At 39.7% G+C, this 24327-nt stretch overlaps 5 protein-coding genes across 13 annotated transcripts in view; 2 read left to right on the top strand and 3 right to left on the bottom strand.

The window, feature by feature from the left end:
- LOC135249433 (zinc finger protein 501-like) overlaps positions 1–24106 on the top strand; it is a 50328-nt gene extending 26222 nt beyond the window's left edge. Inside the window, exons 1-3 of one of the 7 annotated variants that reach the window (XM_064325078.1) lie at positions 6918–7165; positions 10754–10880; positions 11713–13606. In XM_064325078.1, coding sequence (XP_064181148.1) covers positions 11749–12960 — 1212 coding nt within the window. In that variant the 5' untranslated portion in view covers positions 6918–7165; positions 10754–10880; positions 11713–11748 and the 3' untranslated portion in view covers positions 12961–13606. The other 6 variants (XM_064325077.1, XM_064325080.1, XM_064325083.1 and 3 more) reach the window with 6 other exon arrangements.
- LOC135249380 (zinc finger protein 260-like) overlaps positions 1–24327 on the bottom strand; it is a 115519-nt gene that overhangs the window by 58248 nt on the left and 32944 nt on the right. The window lies entirely within an intron of this gene.
- Positions 753–1468, bottom strand: LOC135249438 (histone H1-like). Its single transcript, XM_064325089.1, has one exon. It carries the CDS (start codon positions 1406–1408, stop codon positions 776–778), a length of 633 nt encoding a protein of 210 aa, XP_064181159.1. The 5' UTR covers positions 1409–1468; the 3' UTR covers positions 753–775.
- LOC135249450 (histone H2B-like) lies at positions 4069–4535 on the bottom strand. The gene has a single exon (XM_064325104.1). It carries the CDS (start codon positions 4495–4497, stop codon positions 4123–4125), a length of 375 nt encoding a protein of 124 aa, XP_064181174.1. The 5' UTR covers positions 4498–4535; the 3' UTR covers positions 4069–4122.
- Positions 5221–5689, top strand: LOC135249448 (histone H2B-like). The gene has a single exon (XM_064325101.1). The coding sequence runs from the start codon at positions 5261–5263 to the stop codon at positions 5633–5635; it is 375 nt and encodes a 124-aa protein (XP_064181171.1). The 5' UTR covers positions 5221–5260; the 3' UTR covers positions 5636–5689.

Genomic DNA, 24327 nt, shown 5'->3' with positions numbered 1-24327 from the left:
CTCAGCGGTATTTCGTAAATAGCGCTTAATTGAAATTTCAGGCCTTATAAAATTTAAATACACGAATTCAAGAAACAATCAAGCAAATCAACATATAAGACGAACACATAAGTCTCGCGTTACTTCTATATATACATCAATGGCCAAAGCACATTATATAAGCCGTATGCATTTCCTCCCCTTAGTTTATTCAGAAACCATCTGAATTACTGGAATTGAGTCTGGTATTGTATATCTATTGTATAACAATTTTACAGCCTAAATGTATATGATGGGTCCAAAAAATGTTTAAGAATTTCACGTGAATTCCTCCGTTTATTTCCACATTAAACCCGTTTTTACTTTGACTCTATTTTTCTTTCTTTTCTGTCGATTTTATTCTCCTCCATAGTGATAGGGATTGCGCTCAATATCAAGTAACTTAAACCGGTATATTGAAATTCGTTCATCTATAACAATCACCTATGAACCATAGAGTTTAGAGGGAGCAGAAGCCAGCCAGCTTGTTTGAACACAGAATACCAGTATAGTCTACGTGTGCGCCTGATTGTAGTGGTGCCTGAATGAGTTTGTGCATGCCTCCAGATACATACACACACAGAGACGGCTGACAAGCTTTCCCTTTGCGTTCAATCATATATATATCCGCAACTATGCACATGGAAGAGCTTGTCAACAGGCATACAAGAACGAAATAATGAAACTTGCACTTTCAAGAAGCTGTGGATGGCTCTTAAAAGAGCCTTTGGCGCTTGGTGATGTTACGTATAGGCGTTCACTTCTTCTTGGGAGCCGCTTTCTTGGCTTTGGTGGTCTTAGGTTTGGCAACTTTTGGCTTGGCCGCCTTCGCTTTCTTAGGACTCTTGGTCGCCTTCTTAGCTGCTGCTGCCGGCTTCTTGGTTTTCTTCGGACTCTTGGCTGGCTTCTTCGCCGCTGTTGTCGGCTTCTTGGGCTTCTTTGGGCTCTTCTTCGCCTTAGCTGCAGCGGGCTTCTTCTTCGGTGACTTCTTGGCGGCAGGCTTCTTCGGCGCTACCTTTTTGACCGCAGCGGGCTTCTTAGCTTTAGGAGCTGCTTTCTTAGCGGGCTTCTTTACACTCTCCTGTTTTTTGTTGAGCTTAAATGAGCCAGAGGCGCCGACTCCCTTAGTCTGAAGCAAAGTCCCCTTGGTCACCAGGCTTCTAACAGCTAGCTTTACGCGTGAGTTGTTTTTCTCCACATCGTAGCCATTGGCGACCAGACCTTTCTTCAATGCGGCCAGAGACACTCCGCTCCTCTCCTTGGAGGCAGAAATAACTTTCACGATCAACTGTCCAACGCTGGGCCCTGCATTTTTGGGCTTGCTTGCTGCTTTCTTCTTAGGAGCCTTTGCCGGAGCGGCAGCGGCTGGAGCTGGAGCAACTTCCGCCATTTCTCTTTCGTCAGACGCTTTCCTTACACACTCGCTATCTGTAATACAGTTCCGTTTTGGCTGTGCGTGTCACAGGGGGCTGGACTTAAATGTTACATGAGGACCGTATAGACTCAACATACCCAGCGCAGCGTCTCTGCTTCTGAAAACTCGGCTCGCTTGTGTTTTCTCTTTACCAATATTGATCAAATAGATCACTATGCAAGTATTTTACAAGCGAAAAGCCCCGGTAAACTTCAACAAAAGCCCTTCTGCCAACAAATTAACTTCTGTGCCCTGAACAGTATTGCCGTATTTTCTCCAGCCTGTCCAAAACATCGACATCGGTCATGGACGAGTACCTGTTAAAGGTGCTTCTCCCACACGATTCGCCTTTTAAAACTATCAAACATATCACACACTTTAAATTTGTTCGTTAATTATGCACAAAAGACCCGTGTGAAAACAGGAAAGCCAAAAAGACTCATGAAATACCCAAGTGAGGCTTTAAAGTACGACTTGTAGTTGCGGCAGTAAAGCACAACGCAAATCTTTGCTGAGATTTCATCGCCGTTACACATCAACGTTCGGTAACATTATTTAGCCTATTATATCGAGACCAATGTGTTTTCTCTGTCGTCATTAATAAAGTCTTATATAAATAGGTCCGCATTTTCAGGTAAATTTGTCCTTCTTCTGGACATGGCCATGTAGTAACTATACATACGCTCTTCGGACGCTTGATATTCCTTCGGGTGATCATATTTTCAGTCTTGTGGAGAATCTGCCCTCGCATCCATAAAATTAGAAGAAATTGAACGCCTTTGGGGAAAAAATATTTTAAATGATTTAAATGGTGAAAACGGAAGCAATATAATCTAAAAGATTATTGTTTGGAGAGTAAAACATGACAAAAATCAGTCCTTGCAGAAATCATGAACTTAAATTCTAAGGCTAAAGTTCGAGTTGGTACTGTAGGATGTCTTTCCAACCAATTATTTCAGGTTATTGAAAGCATGTATTATCGTTCCATCATTTTGATTTTGTACTGTAAGAGATTAGAACACAACGCAGGATTATTTTCTATTTGACTTGGCTGTGATTCAGTCGACATTTCTTCAACTTTGACTGGCAATGAAAAGCAAGAATTGTTCTCTTTTTTAATTTTTTTTTAAAGATAATACAGTACAATATATTTAAATACATTCTACATGTAGATGTCATGTCAGATCATATTACATTTGCGCATCGTTAGGTTACATTGCATTTTCTTTCCAAATTACATCCAATGTCGAAGTTTTAAGTGTCCACAGTTTAAATAGTCTTGTTTTCCTAACGGGCATCCTTTTCCTTTATAGCTCTGATATTATTTGTTTAAAGGCCAACACACTTGAAATAAAAATATTGTCAATACAAATAGTTTTCCCATTTTCATTTTTACAATGCATATTAACATCCAATAAAAAATTTTGTGTTTATGTGTGTTTTCTGTGGTACAACCATTCATATTAATACTTAAACCAATTGTTGTCATTTATTCCCAAATTTATTTTTATATTTTGCATTCCAGTAATAAATGATTTATTGTTTCTTGCTCTGTACACTCGGAAAAAAAGGAACAGTCAGTGGTTTTAACAAAACAGCTTAATTTTACCATGTCTCACAGGAGGCCTATTTAATGTAACTAACCATGCCATACCTCTAAGTTCATCTGAAATGTATTTGGAATTTAAATGCCATACCACATTTTCACACTCAAGTACAGAGAGATCACCATATTCACAAAGCCCTTTCTTTCAGTCATTCTTTTAGTTCTTGTATTTGTCTATAAAATCACACCAATAAGTCGTGGCATGGTGAGTTCAGCTATCGCTTCAGTTAACTCACCAGACTGATTCGTGAAGGAATGCTGTCATACTTGTCACTTTAAAATTTAAAAACAAATGTTGATTTAATACAGCCGTTTCTTTTTGCAGTCTTCACGCCGGTGAGTACGTTTCAATCACCACTTTCAGCATTTAATTCATTCACTGTTTTCACCTGTAGGTCTCAGTTTACAAATCCTAAATATAACCCTTTCTGCTCTGATGAAGGCTGTAATGCCAAAACACGTCAGTATCCTTTTAATGTGTGCCTAAAAATAAATAGTAAAAAGTAAGGAATCTGTATTTTTTAATTATTTTTGGATGTGCTACCTCACTCATGTTCATGAGTTGTTTGATCACCTAAATATAACCCGTTTGCCACAGAACATTACCAAAAAAAAAATACAGTACTTGTCATCTGGAGGTTCTCAGTAAAATTCTATGACTATAGAATTATTATATTCTATTATAATTACAAAGGTTTTATAGTGTCATTAGGAGAGCAAATCATCTAATTCTACAATGACAGTCGCGCGGCCTTACTGGTTTTTAACGGTACTTCTCTCTAGGGTTTTCGACACAATTGTTCTTGGTTATGGTTATACACTTTGTTGTACGTCGCTCTGGATAAGAGCGTCTGCCAAATGCCTGTAATATGTTTTTGGTCACATGCATGTAAGCATGTCCTTAAGACTAAAGGATTGATGAAACAGCCATTGAGGCACATGCATGCAAGTCCGCTGGCTATACCTCATAACACAAGACCTAGCTCCACATTAAATTACAGTTCAAAAGGTTTTTCTTTGCCTCCCGTGATTGTGTGGGTGGCTCTTAAAAGAGCCTTTGGTTCAATATTTGTGGCACGTCGGTTTACTTTGAGCTGGTATACTTTGTGACGGCCTTGGTGCCCTCAGATACTGCGTGTTTGGCCAGCTCTCCTGGCAACAGAAGGCGCACAGCGGTCTGAATCTCCCTTGAAGTGATGGTAGAACGCTTGTTGTAATGAGCCAAACGGGAAGACTCGCCAGCAATGCGCTCGAAAATATCATTAACAAAGGAGTTCATGATGCCCATGGCCTTTGATGAAATGCCAGTATCAGGATGCACTTGCTTCAAGACCTTGTACACGTAGATAGCGTAGCTCTCCTTCCTGGACTTTCTGCGCTTCTTTCCTCCCTTTCCAGCGGTCTTGGTGACGGCTTTCTTAGAGCCTTTTTTGGGCGCGGTTTTTGCTGGATCAGGCATTCTTGCAAACACAGGAATACAAGTAATGCTGGCTTACCCGTGCTTCTTCCATATAAACGGTCTGTATGCAAATTTTTGGCCTCTTTTTAAATAGATGACGTTAAACCGATTCTCATTGGAGACCGCTAGTACACCAGCTTTAGTTGGCTGATTTTTTAAAACTCTATAATTTGCCAACTTCTTTTCGTTGACGCCAGGCTTCAGTAATTTCTTTTTTGTCTACTAGTTGAATGAAATGAAACGGGAAGAATTGGGCTTTAAGTTGTTTTCTACGAGGTACCTTTAACGTTGAGAGAAAGCTTCCATTTTTGTAGAGGCATAAATGTATTGTTTCGGCGGCACGAATGCCAAATTGCAAACGTGTTTACGCTTTTATTATTTTTTTTTTTTCAAAGTTTGAAAGAAAATGATTTCAGTTAAAATGGAGATATAAAGGACTTAGGTTACAATATATATCCGATTGCCACGGAGTTACTCAAGGAATTCCAGTTCTCTGTGCGATTACGAGAAAAATTGCGGGAGACGTAAAAAAAAAAAAAAAAATCCTTTGTTTTGAAAAAGTTGCCGAATGCCTTTGAGGCCCGCGAAATTCAGCCAATAGAGTTTGAATAATCAGCCAACCAAAGCCGGCGTACTAGCGATCTCCAATGAGAATCGGTCTAGCGTCATCTATTTAAAAAGAGGCTAAAAATTTACATACGGACCGTTTATATAGAAGAAGCACGGGGGCGCTAGAATTACTTGTTTTCCTGAGTTTACAAGAATGCCTGATCCAGCAAAAACCGCGCCCAAAAAGGGCTCTAAGAAAGCCGTCACCAAGACCGCTGGAAAGGGAGGAAAGAAGCGCAGAAAGTCCAGGAAGGAGAGCTACGCTATCTACGTGTACAAGGTCTTGAAGCAAGTGCATCCTGATACTGGCATTTCATCAAAGGCTATGGGCATCATGAACTCCTTTGTTAATGATATTTTCGAGCGCATTGCTGGCGAGTCTTCCCGTTTGGCTCATTACAACAAGCGTTCTACCATCACTTCAAGGGAGATTCAGACCGCTGTGCGCCTTCTGTTGCCAGGAGAGCTGGCCAAACACGCAGTATCTGAGGGCACCAAGGCCGTCACAAAGTATACCAGCTCAAAGTAAACCGACGTGCCACAGATATTGAACCAAAGGCTCTTTTAAGAGCCACCCACACAATCACGGGAGGCAAAGAAAAACCTTTTGAACTGTAATTTAATGTGGAGCTAGGTCTTGTGTTATGAGGTATAGCCAGCGGACTTGCATGCATGTGCCTCAATGGCTGTTTCATCAATCCTTTAGTCTTAAGGACATGCTTACATGTATGTGACCAAAAAAATGCCGCGCTCTGTAATTAGTTAATTTGACAGTCGCCCGAACTCAGGCCGATTTAATTGTAACCGAACCACAAATGCATCCAACGAAGCACTGAGAAACCGTGCTAGAACATGCTGTGCAACCTTAACAGATTCGAGACTGCAACTTCAAAACAGTGGTACATGTTAGTGAACTTATCCTAACCTAGAATATGAAAAACTAAACCGTTACAATCCTAAAATACATAACACGGTGCTAAGGGGTAGAGGGAAACATTGTAATGTTTTATGTAATATTAATGTGCATTTTAAATGTGTATATGTATATATGTGTAACATAGTGAGTGATCACTTTCCGATATTATGCTCTATGAATTTTGATATGTATGTTCAGACTCTACTGCAGCACTTAAGAGTTTGAATTCAAAAGAAACAATAACAGGTGATTTATTGACGGAAATATTTATCATTCTGAGAATACGAAGACTTGGGATTAATGTACAATTTTGTTGCGTTCCTGCTCATGTTGGTGTGGAGAGAAATGAGGGCAGATGAGATTGCAAAGAGAGCGTTGAAATTAAATGGCGATGAAATAATGAAAATTCCCTTTGGAAAACGTGAGGCCAAATCGTCAATAAGACAGGCAGTGAGGGATTCGTGGCAGAAGAAGTGGGACATAGATATCAAAGGGAGACACTATTGCAGTATACAGAAATCAATTAAAGTGAAGGCTTTCAAAGGGAAGTGCAGAAGAGAGGAAGTGGTTTGTTCAAGTTTAAGATTTGGGCATGCTTGATTAAATTCAACTCTTTATTTAATGGCAAAGTGTATTTCAGATAAATGTGATATTTGTAATGTTCCAGAAAATGTTGAGCATGTCATAATGAGGTATACTAAGTATAATTCAGAGAGGGACACTTTACGTGATAAGATATATGAGCTAGGATTGAAATGGAATTTGGAAGGGATTTTAGGGATGGGACAGAAAATGTGGGAGTGCTGCAAGACTCTATTTTCCATAAAGATGCTGGATTAGATCATAAAATATCGTTTTTTTTTTCTCTTTTCTTTTCTTTCCTTTTACGTAATCTGAAGAATGTAAATACCTGATGATATACACTCCGGTACAGGAGGTGGCGGTATGCACCTATACACGTCCGTTTTATTTCCACCATTGATTTTAGAGAAGAAGAACAAGCAGAAGAAGAACGTCCAACTCAATCGCTTCATGGTTCACACAGCTTTTAGCAGGGGTTTGGGATCATTTGCCGCTGTTTATGAACTACATGACAATAAACGAACAATTTAGTTGTATTAAGAGTGTCTGCAAACAATAGGGGTAAGTGTTTTAAAACCATAATATTGATGCTTTTGCAGTTGTGTTGGTTTTGCTTACCAGGAAGCTCCAAATCAGGGTCCTGTTTCATGTCGCGACGTGGGTTCCTAAGCTAACCAATTCGTTTGTTGACATTTGTGGATAAACTCACTATTTTCGGTTTCACGGAAATAGTTCACTGTTTAGACAGAAATGTACCGAGGCGAGGTACATTATTATTATTATTATTATTATTATTATTATTTAGCGACGCTGATAATATAGGAGTAATAATTAACTTTGTTAGTTAATTTGCATTATTCATATATTACAACGTACAGTGCTTCCCGTTTGAAGACAATAATAAAAGCAAAATAAAACCAACAAGCAGGACATAGGATTACACAGTAAATACAGTAGTAAATGATTAGAAAATTAAAACGGTAGAGAAGAAAAGAAATAAAATGAGAACCAGACAACCATTAAAGCCAAAGAAATGAAAATATAAGTAGCCTAAAGCTATAGTTGCTGTACTGAGCACGGAAAGTCTTCATTGCATCCAAAAGGCATGTCATTGTGTTAATCAGATTTCCTGGTTGTGCAAGGGTGAACACTATTAAGGAAGGTTTCAATTGCAAGAGGGTTTCACAATGGTAATATTTCACAATAGTATATTCAACATGACAGTGCCATGTTGAAAGTGACTGAGCTCTGTAGTGCGACCCATTTTAATGTCAATGTTTGTCTATGGAACTTGATGAATGTATGCTTGATTTTATGCTCCTGTTAGCAATGGGTGTTGCTGAAGTAGCCGAACCCTCTAATTAGAAAGGCTGTCCACATACTTTTGGCAGTGTAGTTATGTGTTTGTTTCTCTTGTGAGGATTGCTTTCTTTATTTTAGAGGTGAAAAAATATGCCCTCCAGTGTTGCCATTATTTGATCTACAAGCTCAAAACGTAATTATTTATTCTTTATACCCGGTTATTACTGGTCAGGGTTGCGAGAGGTACTGGAGCCTGTCCCAGCATGCATTGGGCGAGAGACAGGAATACATCGTGGACAGGTCGCCAATCTATTGCAGGGAACTCAAGATATCAGTTTGCTCATTTAGCAGTATCTACTGAATCACACATGAGAGTGGAATTCATTTTAGAGATGGAAAACTTGGTACTGGTCCAATGTTACGTCTCTATGAACTGGTCAGTGAAATTACAGCGAGTTAAAGATGTAGCTAAATAAGTTAAGAACGGTGCTATAGTGTCACTCATCTTGTAGGACTCTTATGGTTGTTCACTAAATTAATCTATGAAACATCTGGAAATCCAGTAAATATGCTGAATAGGGTTCCATGAAATGTATTGTACCTTTTAGGCATATAGCAATATTTGAGTTTATGAGTTAACTTTCAGCGAGGTAGCCTCATTGACAGTGGCTAAGTGAAATCGATAATGATTCAAAAAATGTAACTTCTTAAATATTTAATCCCATCTTCTACTGAGACTTTTGTCGTTTATTCAGGGCGTTACAAATATTCTGCGGCACTGACCATCCAAAACTTTCACTTAACGTACTGGCCTCATCTGGTGGTCAATGAAGGCTAACAACACACAAGCACTTACTACTGGTAGGTTTATCACCTGCTGAGAAGTCTGAGGGGAAATGTTGAGCTCAGTCATACACTATTGTCTACATATTTTACTGAATGCAAGCCCAATATTGTCTACTTAAATGATGGTTGGTCAGGAAGGAGCCAGTCTAAAGCTGCTGTTCACAGTTTACTGTTTAATACATGAAGGCTACATGCCAATGTTTTATTTTTTTTATTCATACATACTTTTTAAAAACCCTTTGAAGAGTAGGATTTTTGAAATGTTTGTTTTTTCCCCAAAATGTATAAGTCGGTGTTATGGAACTCTGTTGCTTTCAATTACTAGTTCAGAACATTCTAATCACATAGTTGTGATCTTACACTGGAATAAGTTGTTAAAGGAGTGGAGGATTTCTTTCTTTGAATGGTATCAAAGTAGGTGTGGAGAATCATTGAATATTCCTAGTATTGATATTGACTACCAAGATTTTGGTATCAAATTTTGAATCTTTTAGGAGAGTAACTTAGGCAGTGAGAAATCTACCATCTGGGTCTGATTATCCTAAGATTCCTTGGTTAAGGGGAGGCACCACCGTCAAAAACGATGATTTTGGTCCGTATGTTAATTTTGTTATTTTTTGATATTTCTGTAGTTTCATAAAATTAACAAACTAAAGGTAAATTATCATTATAAATAGTTACTTTAGATGATAATACAACTCCATCGTCAAGTACACAAAGCATAAAATGAGCTTATGATAGCATCTTTTATGATTAAATGCCTCCGCAGTATTAAAACTGACCTGGTTGAATCATGTATCGTTAAAAAGCTTGTTTCCTGGACCGTACTGCTAGAATGAGCATATGTGGCTATTTCCTTTGCTGTCACTGTGAAGATGGATGAAAGACAAGCAGAACTCTTTGATTTCATTGGCTACTAGCGTTTAAAGGTCCCTTTAACTGCCATTTTCTCAAAACTGTATGTTGCCCTTTGGGTATTCAATTTATCTCAACTTTAACAATAGATACAGCTGCATAATTTTACAGAACTACTTCTTAAATGTTATAGCTAGGGCGTGTCACAGGCTTTTTTGATATGTTCTGTCATTTTCATTTTATGTGGTATTTTATCAGTAAAAGGTCAAAAAAAAAATTTTCAGCATATACATATTGTTTTAGGAATTTATTTTAAAACTGTATTTTGACAAAAGCCTCTGACCAGCCCTAGCTGTTCAGTTATTGATCACATTAAAAAAAAAATCATGTCAGATTTTATCTGTTGAGCTCCCTGGTGTGAATATGTATGAGTGTGAAGCAGGGCGTTCCTGCAGAAGAGCATCCGTGCTCTGTGAACCTACCCTGGGTAAATAAAGATTAAATAAAAAAAAAAAAAAAATATATATATATATATATATATATAGATAGAATATGCTTATATGCAAATTAGCACATATTTAATGAGCTTATAGCTAATTTGCATATTTAAAAAAAAGAAAAGTCATAATACAAAAAACCCATGTATTTGTGTCTTTATTCAACTGGTAAAATTTCATTTTGATATGAGTAAAGGAATATTTTTTCCTATTAAGGGGTGGTGCCTCCCCTTAAAGGGGAATTGCACTTTATAGCACTTCTGCTTCTCATGACTGATGAATGTGTCGCCCTTCGTTTTTAAATTAATTATTTCATTTTAAGTGTCTAACGTTAGAAAGAAAGATCTATTTCTTTTTTTAGCGGAACTCCACATAGTAGTATGGTTTCCGGTTATTTCTTCTTCAATTTCGTTTCGCGGCAAAACCGAGAAGAGGCGAAGCAAAACATTCCGTTAACTTAGCGTTGAAATCGAACAAACTAACGTTCTTTTGTTTGATGCGATATCAGTGTAATAATGAGGTGCATTTGTACCCGGTTGTTAAAATGCCCCCGTTAAACTTGCCTTGAAAGCACATTTTCATAGTTTTCCACACGATGAAACTTTGTGCCAGACATGGCTGGATGTAATCAGACACCCTAACATAACAGCCGAAGAAGTTCGCAAACAAGGACTAAGGGTATGCAGCGACTACTTTGAAGCCACGGATTACCAAGGTGACAACTGAAGCCTGGAGCTGTACCCACCGTTTCCCCATCGTTGGTCGAACCACTACAGGTAGGTACTATGCGGGCTGGCTAATGCTATCGTGTCTGTCTGTGATACATAGGATGTCTACAACCAGTTGCCGTTTGTCCTGGGAATAGCCTGTGGTTCCTAAATCTCGGCCCGCTCCTGACTCGCTCTTGCTCGATCAGCCTGCAAATTAGCCAGCTCTTCTTCTGTGTATTCCGGCTCGAATCGATAGGGCACAACAATCCCATGATCAAAAACAAAATCTCCTCCATCCTCAGACATTTTCCGCTTCGCTAGCTAGTAGTCATACAACACTATTTCTACCATAGACACATATATGTATATATGTCTATGATTTCTACGACCAACCTAATGTTAATGTCTGCAGGTATGCCCACATCAGAAGTCGCGCAGTGATATGCATCCTTGAGTTCAACACTGAAATGCCTGGGTCTACTTCCTGCATTTGTAAAGGAAATCAACAAAACAGCATAAATTATTAACATAATGAAATAACTAATCGAAAAATGAAGGGCAACACATTCATTAGAAGGACAATATCAGTCATGAGAAGCAGAAGTGTTATAAAGTGCAATTCCCCTTTAATACACAACAGCCTGACATCAAGACGATCAAGGCTCTTACACTGACTGCAGTGACGATTTGGCACATTTACTTATTGTGGTTTATTAGTTCCAGTACTTCCTTATTACATTCCTATTCACCATAAGAGTTGCTACCCATACTAGATTTTCCAGAATTGTTCCAAATTCTGGTCAGGCATCTGAAGGACGGCAGAGTGTAAAGAATGTGTCAGCCGCTGCAGTAGGACCTGTTTGATTAAGGCTAAATCCCTTCTCCTGTTTCCCTTCAGGAGCTGCACTTCTGCACACCTTTGAGCAGCAGTTTGATGCAGGCAGGAGTCTGTCTGAGACAGGACACTGAGACAACACTACCAGAGCTCACTGAGCAGCACTGGATTAGACAGAAAGAAGGAGAACTCAGTGGACTGGAGTCTGTACACATGGCAGAGACAGAGTGTGCTGCACCAGGACTCAACACACTGGAGCCAGAGTGTGTTACAGCACACAGCGGGGTCAGTGATGTACACCACACACACACACCACTGATTAAAAAAGAAATTGATCTGGGCTCCACCCACACTGGGGATCTTAAGACAGAGAGCCTAGACAGTACAGAGCTGGGATATGTAACCCATCTGCATCCTGACCAAATCAAAACAGAGACTGATGATGGAGGATACCTTAAGGCAGAACACATCAATGACTTGCAGGATTTAAATTTTAAGTCTGATAAAATGAAGTGTGAATACAATGAAAGTTTAGAGAGTGATCTCATGAATTCTGCGATGAATGGAGCTGATTTCTTTCAAAACAAGATAATTCACAGGAATAAATGTGAAATTAATACAGGTGAAAAGCCATACAAATGTATGCAGTGTAAGAAATGTTTTCGTGCAAAAGCTGATTTAAAAACACACCTGAGAGTTCATACAGGTGAAAAACCCTACAGATGTTTTGAATGCAAGAAGTGCTTTTCCCAAATAGGTCATTTAATTTCCCACCGGAGAATCCATACAGGTGAAAAGCCTTACAATTGTGTTCAGTGTGGGAAGTGTTTTTCCCAAATGGCTAATTTAAGTAGCCACTTGAAAATTCATACAGGCGAAAAACCATACAAATGTACACACTGTGGGAAGTGTTTTTCCCAAATGTCTAATTTAAGAAGCCACCTGAGAACTCATACAGGTGAAAAGCCATACAAGTGTTCATGTTGTGAGAAGTGCTTTTCCAGATCATGTCATTTAAATCGCCACCAGAGAAGTCATACAGGTGATAAGCCCTACAATTGTTTTCGGTGTGAGAAGTGCTTTTCCACAAAAAAACATTTAAATGTACATCAGAGAAGTCATACAAGTGAAAAGTGTACTCAGTGTGGGAAGTGTTTCGGAACGAATTCAGCTTTAATTAGACACCTGAGAATTCATACAGGTGAAAAGCCCTACACGTGCATTCAGTGTGGGAAATGCTTTTCTCAAAGAGCTCATTTATGTGGCCACATGAAAATTCATGCAGGCGAAAAGCCTTCCTTATGCATTTAGTTTTTAATTAAAAAAACAAATCTAAATTGAAATAACAATTTAAATGACTGCCGGAAAGTTTGTACCGATATTTCAGGTGTTCATCCAACGTGAAATAACACCTGAAAATTTATTCAACAACCCCTTCTTATCTTTTCATTAAAACTCCACACAATTCGTACAAATGAAAAGGCATTGACATGTACTCAGTGGAAGGTTTGTCTGTCTTGCATCATTTAAATCTGTTATATTTTTGCCCGAAATGCTTGAAAGGCTGTATAATGTTACCCCATTGGACAAATCGTAAATGTGAGAAGTCATGAGCTCAGTGGTTCTTTATGTTCATTTCAACACCAGAAAATTCCATCAGAAACTAGTTGTGAGTAACCCATGTGTAAAGTGTGCTTACTATGTGAAATGCACTTTAATTGTACATTGTAGACTTCAGACAGTATGTTTTTTTCAGAGATAGCAGTTGAGGGCCATTGTTTCACAGTTTTATTTACTGTTGTATATGAAATGTTTATTAAATAATTTTGCACTGACTGTACACTTACCAAGGCCTTTATGACGTGTTCATTTCTGGGTTCTCCTTTCTAGGCCTGTGTGTAAATGTAGTTAATTAATGTTGCTCATAATGCATAACACTAATTGTGCAAGAACGAAATTTGAGTCATTAGGTGTGAAATGCTGTAATTATTTTAAACATTTTCAGTTTGGCTGAATGTGAAGTTTTTCATCTTTAAAAAATGTCATAGGTATCTTAACTAAATAAAAAGTTGACAAACATGTAATTAATGGTGTATGTGTGGTGGCTAAAACATTCAAAACAGAAAATCCAGGTGAAACTAGGGGTGTGAACCTCCGGGCTTCACTGATAGAAAACGATTTTGATTCTTGAGGCAACGTAATTTGACAATATAATAAATGTTGCTATGATACTGTCCAAAACGATCTAATGTATTAGAAAACAATCTTGTCATAATCCTGCTAACAAAATTCTGTTACAATGTACAGATATGACCAAAGTGAGGGTGAGAGTGCTAGAACTTACTGACAGGTTTAACAGAAGGGAAAATGGCAACGGCATGAGTGATGATTGCGTCAAATTGGAAACATAATGATGTTGACAGTGTTTCTAGAGAACAAACCACCATCTGATTATTGACATAAATGTTTTGCTATGATTCGTAAAGATACAGATCAATTTTACATATTGTATCGACTGGATTGGATTGTTGCCTTTTGAACCAATACATTGATCCTGATCGAATTTATGATTGTGAGAGGCAATTATGATAACAAAAAAATGGCTGCATACAAGACGGACATGCGTATCTATTACAAATGTTTATTTACAGGTAAATTATAAAAAACATTGAAAATAATCCATTCCTAAATTGCTAGCTAGCATAGAATGTAGGCCAGATAGTTGATAGTTCAGTGCTATGTTTTAGTAGCTAGGCAGGCTTTATTTATGATGCATGGTCGAGAGACAGAGCTGCTGTGGCAGGAAAGATTATACACTCGGAATAATTATTTGCTACAATGGCATTCCAAATGTGGAGTTTAAAAAGGACCTGGAGAGGGTGGGCGGGGCCAGGCAGTGAAGCCCCCGGAAGTAACGGGAAACAGCCTCTACTGCCCATACTGAGAGCAAGAGAGCTTACTGCCCATTGAATTCAACGTGGAGATCAAAGCTGCTATGGCAACCAAAAACATCCTCAACAACCATTTTTTGTGATAATAAATTTCATTATGTTTAACTGTTTGAAACAAAACCAATCATTTTGGTTCAGAAGCTTTGGTGATAATGAAATATAAAATATTACAATACCCTTTTGTGACAGAAATCCTATGGAGCCCTGTCTCCAATCTCTTGTCTATATCTACACCCCAGTGGTTCAGAATGCCATTGGTCAGAACTGATCAAGTGACTCTTCTGACATAGTGCGGCCGCCATTGAATGGATTCCATTTTATCATCCAACATGAGACGTGTTGTTTGTCCATCCATCCATTCATTATCTCACCTGCTTAATCCTGGTCAGGGTTATGTGAGATGCTGGAGCCTATCCCAGCATGCATTGGCTGAGAGGCAGGAATACACCCTGGACAGGTCACCAATCCGATGCTGGGCACACACCATTCACTCGCACACTCATACTTAGGAGCAATTTAGACTGTCCAGTTTACCTGACCTGTTTATCTTTGGACTGTGGGAAGAAATCGGAGGACCCAGAGGAAACCCCAGGGATGCAGACACAGGGAAAACTCCAGAAAATGCAAACTCCACACAGAAAGGCCCTAAGACCTTCTTGCGGTGAAGCAACAGTGCTACCCACTGCACAGCAAATGTATTGTTTGTGAATCAAGTAATTATAGCACGTTTGCGTATTATCTAGCCGGTTGGCTAAGAACAAAGGTGGTCACCGTAAGCACATCGCATCATTGCTAGCTTTTGAAGTTTACTGATTGTGCAATTATATATATAACGGTGAGTGTGGAGAAGTGGTTGCAGCAAAGTGTTAGTGTAATTGTGGAGGGCCCCATAGTGTAGGATACAGAGGCTGTGATTTTAGACAGGAGATGGAAGTTCTGGAGATGAGAGATACAGAGACGGTGAAAATAATTTGGGGAGTGAGATAAGGGACAGATTTATGAATAATTGAATTGTGAATGATTTATGAATAATTGGGTGCATGTTGAGGGATGGAAGGGGGATTAAGAATTGAGAATTGAGCATTGTCAGATCCTTTACCCTACATGTTTTATGTTTCTTCTCGCAAAAGCTGCCGCAAACATCAGCGATAGTGCTTTCAATAGGTCCAGCTGGTGTGTTTTTTTTAATAAAAGCATCACTCAAGGTAAGTTCTGAATAGTTGCTATGAATCATTCATGAACCTTCTGAAGTCATCCTACGAAAACAATTATTTGGGCCCAGAGCAGAGGTTGCTATGCGTTGTTCCTTGTCTATCCTCCTTTGCAGAGCACCTCTTAAGTTCACTTGTTGCAGGTCACAAAATTAATCTGAAAGCTGCTCACTCGAGGGAAGAGAGCAATGGAAGGGAGTGTGTTTACAGTGGAATCGAATCCAGCCTATGTAATCTGAGGACCACACTCCACACCAGTAGATGGCGGTAATAAACCAAAAGCTGGCAGTAATAAACCAAATGTTGGCTGTCAAACCCTCAGGGCAAACCTCCTGTTACGTTATGGTATGTTACACACCCTTCAGCACAGATAGAGGGACTGAGAGACACATTCAGCACCCTGCAGCACAGACAGGGGGACTGAGAGACACATTCAGCACCCTGCAGCACAGACAGGGGGACTGAGAGACTCATTCAGCACCCTGCACCGCAGACAGTGGGACAGAGACACATTCAGCACCCTGCAGCACAGACAGGGGGACTGGGAGACACATTCAGCACCCTGCAGCACAGACAGGGGGACTGAGAGACTCATTCAGCACCCTGCACCGCAGACAGTGGGACAGAGACACATTCAGCACCCTGCAGCACAGACAGGGTTGACTGGGAGACACATTCAGCACCCTGCAGCACAGACAGGGGACTGAGAGACACATTCAGCACCCTGCAGCACAGACAGGGGGACTGAGAGACACATTCAGCACCCTGGAGCACAGACAGGGGGACTGAGAGACACATTCAGCACTCTGGAGCACAGACAGTGGGACTACGAGACACATTCAGCACCCTGCAGCATGGACAGGGGGACAGATACACATTCTGCACCCTGCAGCACAGACAGGGGGACTGAGAGACACATTCAGCACCCTGCAGCACAGACAGGGGGACAGATACACATTCAGCACCCTGCAGCACAGACAGGGGGACAGATACACATTCAGCACCCTGCAGCACAGACAGGGGGACTGAGAGACACATTCAGCACCCTGCAGCACAGACAGGGGGACTGAGAGACACATTCAGCACCCTGCAGCACAGACAGGGGGACTGAGAGACACGTTGAGCACACAGGAGCACAGACAGGGGGACTGAGAGACACATTCACCTCTCTTCTCCCCCCCCCCCCCTTTCTTTCGTCTAGGGCCTTCCTCCTGCTGCCATTCGCAATTCAACCCATCAATCATCATTTCCTTGCTTCGTCCCCATCTTGCTTTACCCAATCAGAGGAAGGTTCCCCCAGTTCAAAAACCCACTGGTCACCTCTGGAAGAGAGAACGCAATCCAGCCATTTCGTCTATGTTCTTGGTTCATGCATGTCGCTGTGGTTTAGTCGTATGTATTCCTACCCGTTTGTTGGTTTGCTGTGTATTTGTTTTTCTCCCTTTGTCTTACCCTGTGTTTGTCCCGTTGTTGGCTATGCCGAGGCTGGGATACGTAAGCGAGAGTCCTCTATACTCTAACACGTAGGGTGGATATATATATATAAAAGTCTAGACACATTAGAATAGGAGTGGTTTATTTCATTGCTCGCAATACTCTATGGGGCAGTGAACATACTGACACAAATGGAGAAGTTGAAAAACTAATTGAGGAGAGATCAATCAATCAATCAATCAAATTTTGTTTGTATAGCGTATTTTACAGCAGTTGTCACAATACGCTTTACAGACAACCCTGGCCTAAACCCCCCCCCAGGAGCAAGCCTAAGGCAACAGTGGCAAGGAAAAACTCCCTGTGGCAGATGGGAAGAAACCTTGGAAGGAACCAGGCTCAAGGGGGAAACCCATCTTCCTCTGGTCGGCTCAGGGTGCCGACTGGTGACCAAAATGTTAGTCAGTTTTATAAGGTTTATGATGTGGCTCAGATGATGGGTGGGGCCGGGTGGCGGTGGTGGGGAGCAGCAGGTGGTGACAGATGTGGGCAGGGTGGAGGCAATGATGAAAGAGGGGCTGGACCGCAGAGGAGCGGGAGACCAGACGACTCTCAAGGGTTGGGGCAAGAGCCCCGCCGGCGGCGTGGGGAAGAGGGTAGAAACGGCGATTAGGGAATTTGCAATATAGCAGTCAGTGGGTAAAGTGGCAGTAGTATGTATACGGGGGACCCCGCCAGGAGTAGTATATGGCTGCATAGCTACTAGGACAGGGATGGAGAGCCCATGCAGTCATGAGGGATAAACAACCATACCTGCCTATCAAGAGCCAGCCCATGTAAAGTCGGGTCACAGCTGATTGACAAGTGACAGTAAGGAAAGGATTGCCACCTACAAAGCTCTATGACTACAGGCTTCTCGCACCCTGTCTCCAGACTACAACTGATTATAAGCCTGAGCATAGAGGTGCGTTTTTAATCTAGATTTAAATATACTTGTCTCAAAGATGGAAGGGGTGGATGTTACAAGAAATTCAGTTTCATGCCTAGATCTTACCATAGTCTCTGGAAATTTGAGTAATTCATGTGAATGGAATGTAAAGAATGAATCTAACATAGGGAGTGATCACTTTCCGATATTATGCTCTATGAATTTTGATATGTATGTTCAGGAAGGTAACGTAATTGAAAGATGGTGTTTTCCTAAAGCTGACTGGGAAAATTTAGAGAATGTTGTATTGAGTACACTGAAAGAATATTTATAGAGGGTGATGTAGATAACTGTACAGGAGCAGTGACTTCCATGATTATTAGTGCTGCATCAATATGCATTCCTAAGAGCACACTGAATGGGAAAAAGAAAATGGTTCCATGTTGGAATGGTGAATGTAAAAATGCTATAAAAGAAAGAAATCAGGCATTCAGAATATTAAGAAATAATTTGAGTCAATATAATCTGATAGATTATCAAAGGAAGAGAGCTATGGCACGGAAAATTATTAAGTCATCCCTGGAGAATGCATGGAGGCAATTCTGCTGCTCCATTAGCAGAAGAATAGAATTGGGTAACAACTGGTCAATGATTAAAAAGATGATTGGGAAAAAAAAAATCTGTTAAAATCCCAGTGTTGATCGATGGAGAATATCTGGCAATTACAAATAAGGAAAAAGCTGAACTACATTACATTACATTACAGGCATTTGGCAGACGCTCTTATCCAGAGCGACATACAACAAAGTGTATAACCATAACCAGGAAGAAGTATGACGAAACCCCTAGAGAGAAGTACCGGTCCAAGTGCAGGGAACAACCGCATAGTTCAACTTGGACCCTGGTGGTTAACTGATTAACACTAACAACGAGAACGGCAACAACGCAGTCTATGGAAAAAATACAAGCAGTAGTTAAGACAGTTAATGCACCTAAGTCACCTACGAAACAGCTGCCTAGTTACAACCCTAAGCTTACAGTCATTTACAGGGGGGTAGGGAGGGATGGGGAGAGGTGCAGCCTGAAGAGGTGAGTCTTCAGTCGTCGTTTGAAATGGGTCAGTGTCTCCGCTGTTCTGACCTCCACAGGGAGGTCATTCCACCATCGTGGGGCCAGAACAGACAGGAGATGATCATGTATTGATTATGGGTGTATGGTGTATGGAGCAGCAGCTCAGAGTGTTTTGGAAAAAATTAGACAGAATACAGTTCAGAGCTCTAAGACTCAGTATTGGTGCAATTAAAACAACTGCTACTAATGCACTACTGGTGGAAGCTGATGAATTACCATTATTTATAAGACGTCCATGGTTATCACTGGCATATTGGGTTAAGTTAAAGGGATCTGGAGAGGAACAACCTACAACAAAGGTGCTGTGTGATTGTTGGGAATATTCACAATTTAAAGGTAAAGGATTTGGTTAGAATATTAATACAACAGAAAAAGAATACGATTTAAATAGGTTAGAATATGGGCCAAATACTGTGTGGGGTATTGTTCCTCCATTGATATTACCAATGCCCAATGTAGTCTTGCAACCCGTGGAGCAAAAGAGAGAATGGATTGAAAGGGATGTGGATAACATTGGATATTTGGTTCACGATTATGTGAAGATGAAATTTTATAACTATATGTCAATCTTTACTGATGGATCTTAAGATCCAGGGAGTGGACATGTAGGAACGGGAGTGTACATACCTGAGTTTGATGTAGTCATATGCAAAAGAATTAATGATAGATTATCTGTATCTACAGCAGAAATAGTTAGAGAGCGTTGAAATTAAATGATGATGAAATAATGAAAGTTCACTTGGGAAAAGGTGAGGCCAAATCGTTAATAAGAATGGCACTGAGGGATTCATGGCAGAACAAGTAGGACATGGATATCAAAGGGAGACACAATTAAAGCATACAGAAATCCATTAAGGTGGCTTTCAAAGGGAAGTGCAGAAGAGAGGAAGTGGTTTGTTCAAGTTTAAGATTTGGACATGCTGGATTAAATTCAACTCTTTTTTTAATGGCAAAGTGTATTTCAGATTAATGTGATATTTGTAATGTTCCCGAAATTGTCGAGCATGTCATAATGAGGTGTAGTAAATATAATTCAGAGAGGAACACTTTACGTGATAAGATATATGAGCTAATACGGGTATGGAATTTGGAAGGGATTTTAGGGATGGGATAGAAAATGTGGGAGTGCTGCAAGGCTCTCTTTATTTTCCATAAAGATACAGGATTAGATCGTATGATTTAGTTTTTCTCTTTTCTTTTCCTTTCTTTTACGTAATCTGAAGTATGTAAATCCCTGATGTTACACGCTCCGGTGCAGTAGGTGGTGGTATGCACCTATACACGTACTGGAAAATTCGCCATTATTTTTAGAGAAGAAGAAGAATAAGAAGCGATAGAACCTCCAACTCAATTGCTTTATGGTTAACGCGGTTTATAACAGGCGTTTGGGATTATTTGCCACTGTTTATGAACTACATGACGATAAACGAACAATTTAGTTGAATTAAGAGTGTCTGCAAGCAACAGGGGTAAGTGTTTTAAAACCATAATCTTGATGCTTTTGTAGTTCTGTTGGTTTTGTTTACCAGGAAGCTCCAAATCAGGGTCCTGTTTCATGTCGCTACTTGGGTTACTCAGCTAACCAATTCGTTTGTTGACATTTGTGGATAAACTCAGGATTTTCGGTTTCACGGAGCTAGTTCACTGTTTAGCCAGAAATGTACGGAGGCGAGGTACATTATTATTATTATGATGATGATGATGATTATTATTATTATTTAGCGACACTGAAAATGTAGGAGTAATAATTAACTTTGTTAATTTGCTTTATTCATGTAGTACAACGTACAGTGCTTCCCGTTTGAAGACAATAATAAAAGCAAAATGAATCCAACAAGCAGGACACAGGATTACACAGTAAATACAGTAGTAAATAATTAGAAAATTAAAACAAGGTAGAGAAGAACATGAAGAAATAAAATGAGAAACAGACAACCATTAAAGCCAAAGAAATGAAAATATAAGTAGCCTAAAGGTAGAGTTGCTGTACTGAGCACGGAAAGTCTACATTGCATCCAAAAGGCATGTCATTGTGTTAATCAGATTTCCTGGTTGTGCAAGGGCGAACACTATTAAGGAAGGTTTCAATTGCAAGAGGGTTTCACAATGGTAATATTTACATGGGCTAATCACTAATAAATTAATGTTTTCATTGTGTTTCCAAATGCCCCATGAGGTTAGCCCACTAACTTGCACATTACCTAGTTAAAAATGCAGAATTTCAATAAAGAGGCAATGCGGTATGTTTTTATGTTTAACTTTGACCTGCTGCCAGCTCCTTTTGTAGCTGCTGTCGCATGCACTGACAAATAATATAGTTTGACGTTTCAGTGCATGACAGCAAAGAGCAGAAAGCTTCCTCTCATTTTGGCCACTGTGGATAGACTACATGGCCAGAAGTATGTGGACACTGTTGCATTCAATTACTAGTTCAGAACATTCTAATCACATAGTTGTGATCTTACACTGGAATGAGTTGTTAAAGGAGTGGAGGATTTCTTTCTTTGAATGGCATCAAAGTAGGTGTGGAGAATCATAGAATATTCCTAGTATTGATATCGACTACCAAGATTTTGGTTTCGAATTTTGAATTTCTTTTTGGAGAGTAACTTATGCAGTGAGAAATTTATCATCTAGGTCTGATTATCCTAAGATTCCTTGGTTAATGCACAACACCTTGACATCAAGCCAGTCAAGGCTCTTACACTGACTGTTTGGCACATTTATTTATTGTGGTTTATTAGTTCCAGTACTTCCTTATTACATTCCTACACACCATAAGAGTTGCTACCCATACTAGATTTTCCGGAATTGTTCCGAATTCTGGTCAAGCATCTGCAGGACCGCAGAGTGTAAAGTATGTGTCAGCTGCTGCAGTAGGACCTGTTTGATTAGGTCTAAATTCCTTCCCCTGTTTCCCTCCAGGAGCTGCAGTTCTGAACACCTTTGAGCAGCAGTATGATGCAGGCAGGAGTCTGTCTGAGATAGGACACTGAGGCAATCCTACCAGAGCTCACTGAGCAGCACAGGATCAGACAGAAAGAAGAGGAACTCAGTGGACTGGAGTTTGTCCACATGGCAGAGTCAGAGACAGAGTGTGCTGCAGCAGGACTCAACACACTGGAGCCAGAGTGTGTTACAGCACACAGCAGGGTCAGTGATGTACACCATACACACACATCACTGATTAAAACAGAAACTGATCTGGGCTCCACCTACACTGGGAATCTTAAGACTGAGAGCCTAGACAGTGCAGAGCTGGGATATGTAACCCATCTGCATCCTGACCAAATCAAAACAGAGACTGATGATGGAGGATATCTTAAGGCAGAACACTTCAGTGACTTGCAGGATTTTAATTTTAAGTCTGATAAAATGAAGTGTGAATACAATGAAAGTTTAGTGAGTGATCTCATGAATTCTGCAATGAATGGAGCTGGTTTCTTTCAAAACAAGATAATTCACAGGAATGAATGTGAAATTAATACAGGTGAAAAGCCATACAAGTGTATGCAGTGTGAGAAGCGTTTTCATGCAAAAGCTGATTTAAATACACACCTGAGAATTCATACAGGTGAAAAGCCCTACAGATGTTTTGAATGCAAGAAGTGCTTTTCCCAAATAGGTCATTTAATTTCCCACCGGAGAATTCATACAGGTGAAAAGCCCTACAAATGTGTTCAGTGTGGGAAGTGTTTTTCCCAAATGTCTAATTTAAGTAGCCATTTGAAAATTCATACAGGTGAAAAACCATACAAATGTACACAGTGTAAAAAGTGTTTTGGAAAAAATCCAGCTTTAATTAGACATCTGAGACTTCATACTGGTGAAAAGCCCTACAAATGTATTCAATGTGGCAAGTGTTTTAGTACAAAATCTTATTTAGAGATACACCAGAGAATCCATACAGGTGAAAAGCCATACACATGTACTCAGTGTGGGAAGTCCTTTTCAGCTATATGTAATTTAAATATCCACTTGAGAATTCATACAGGCGAAAAGCCCTATAAATGTACTCAGTGTGGGAAGTGTTTTAATGCAAGATCTCAGTTAGTTACACACCAGAGAATCCATACAGGTGAAAAGCCCTACACGTGTATTCAGTGTGGGAAGTGTTTTTCTCAAAGAGCTCATTTATGTAAGCACCTGAAAATTCATGCAGGTGAAAAGCCTGCCGTATGCATTTAGTTTTTAATTTGAAAAAAATCTTTTTTAAATAACTATTTAAATGACTGTTGGAAAGTTTGTACAGATGGGAGATTCTTGTGGGAGGTATTTTATGAAGCCTACTTTGTGATCTGGGCTGTTTTGTGTAGGAAGTGTTTCTGGTGTTCATCCAATGTAAATTAACATCTGAAAATTTATTCAAAAACCCCTTCTTATCTTTTCATTAAAACACCAGACAATTCGTACAAATGAAAAGGCATTTGCATGTACTCAGTGGAAGGTTTGTCAGTCTTGCATCATTTAAATCTGTTATATTTTTGCCAAAAATGCTTGAAAGGCTGTATAATTTTACCCCATTGGAAAAATCGTAAATATGAGAAGTCATGAGCTCAATGGTTCTTTATGTTCATTTCAACACCAGAAAATTCCATCAGAAACTAGTTGTGAGTAACCCATGTGGAAAGTGTGCTTACTATGTGAAATGCACTTTAATTGTAAATTGTAGACTTCAGACAGTTTATTTTTTCAGAGATAGCCGTTGAGGGTCTTTGTTTCAGTTTTTTTTTACTGTTGTATATGAAATGTGTATTAAATAATTGTACACTTGACTGTACGCATACCAAGGCCTTTATGATGTGTATGATGTGTTCATTTCTGAGTTCTCCTCAGGGCAAGAGAGCTTACTGTCCATTTAATTCAATGTGGAAATCGAAGCTTCTATGGCAACCAAAAACATCCTCAACAACCATTTTTTGTGATAATTAATTTAATTATGTTTAACTGTTTGAAACAAAACCAACCATTTTGGTTTAGTAGCAATGGTGATTATGTAATATAAAATATTACAATACCTTTTTAT

This window comes from Anguilla rostrata, chromosome 2, assembly GCF_018555375.3.
Source record: "Anguilla rostrata isolate EN2019 chromosome 2, ASM1855537v3, whole genome shotgun sequence".
NCBI lineage: Eukaryota > Metazoa > Chordata > Actinopteri > Anguilliformes > Anguillidae > Anguilla > Anguilla rostrata.
This window is presented reverse-complemented; position numbering and strand designations above follow the sequence as displayed.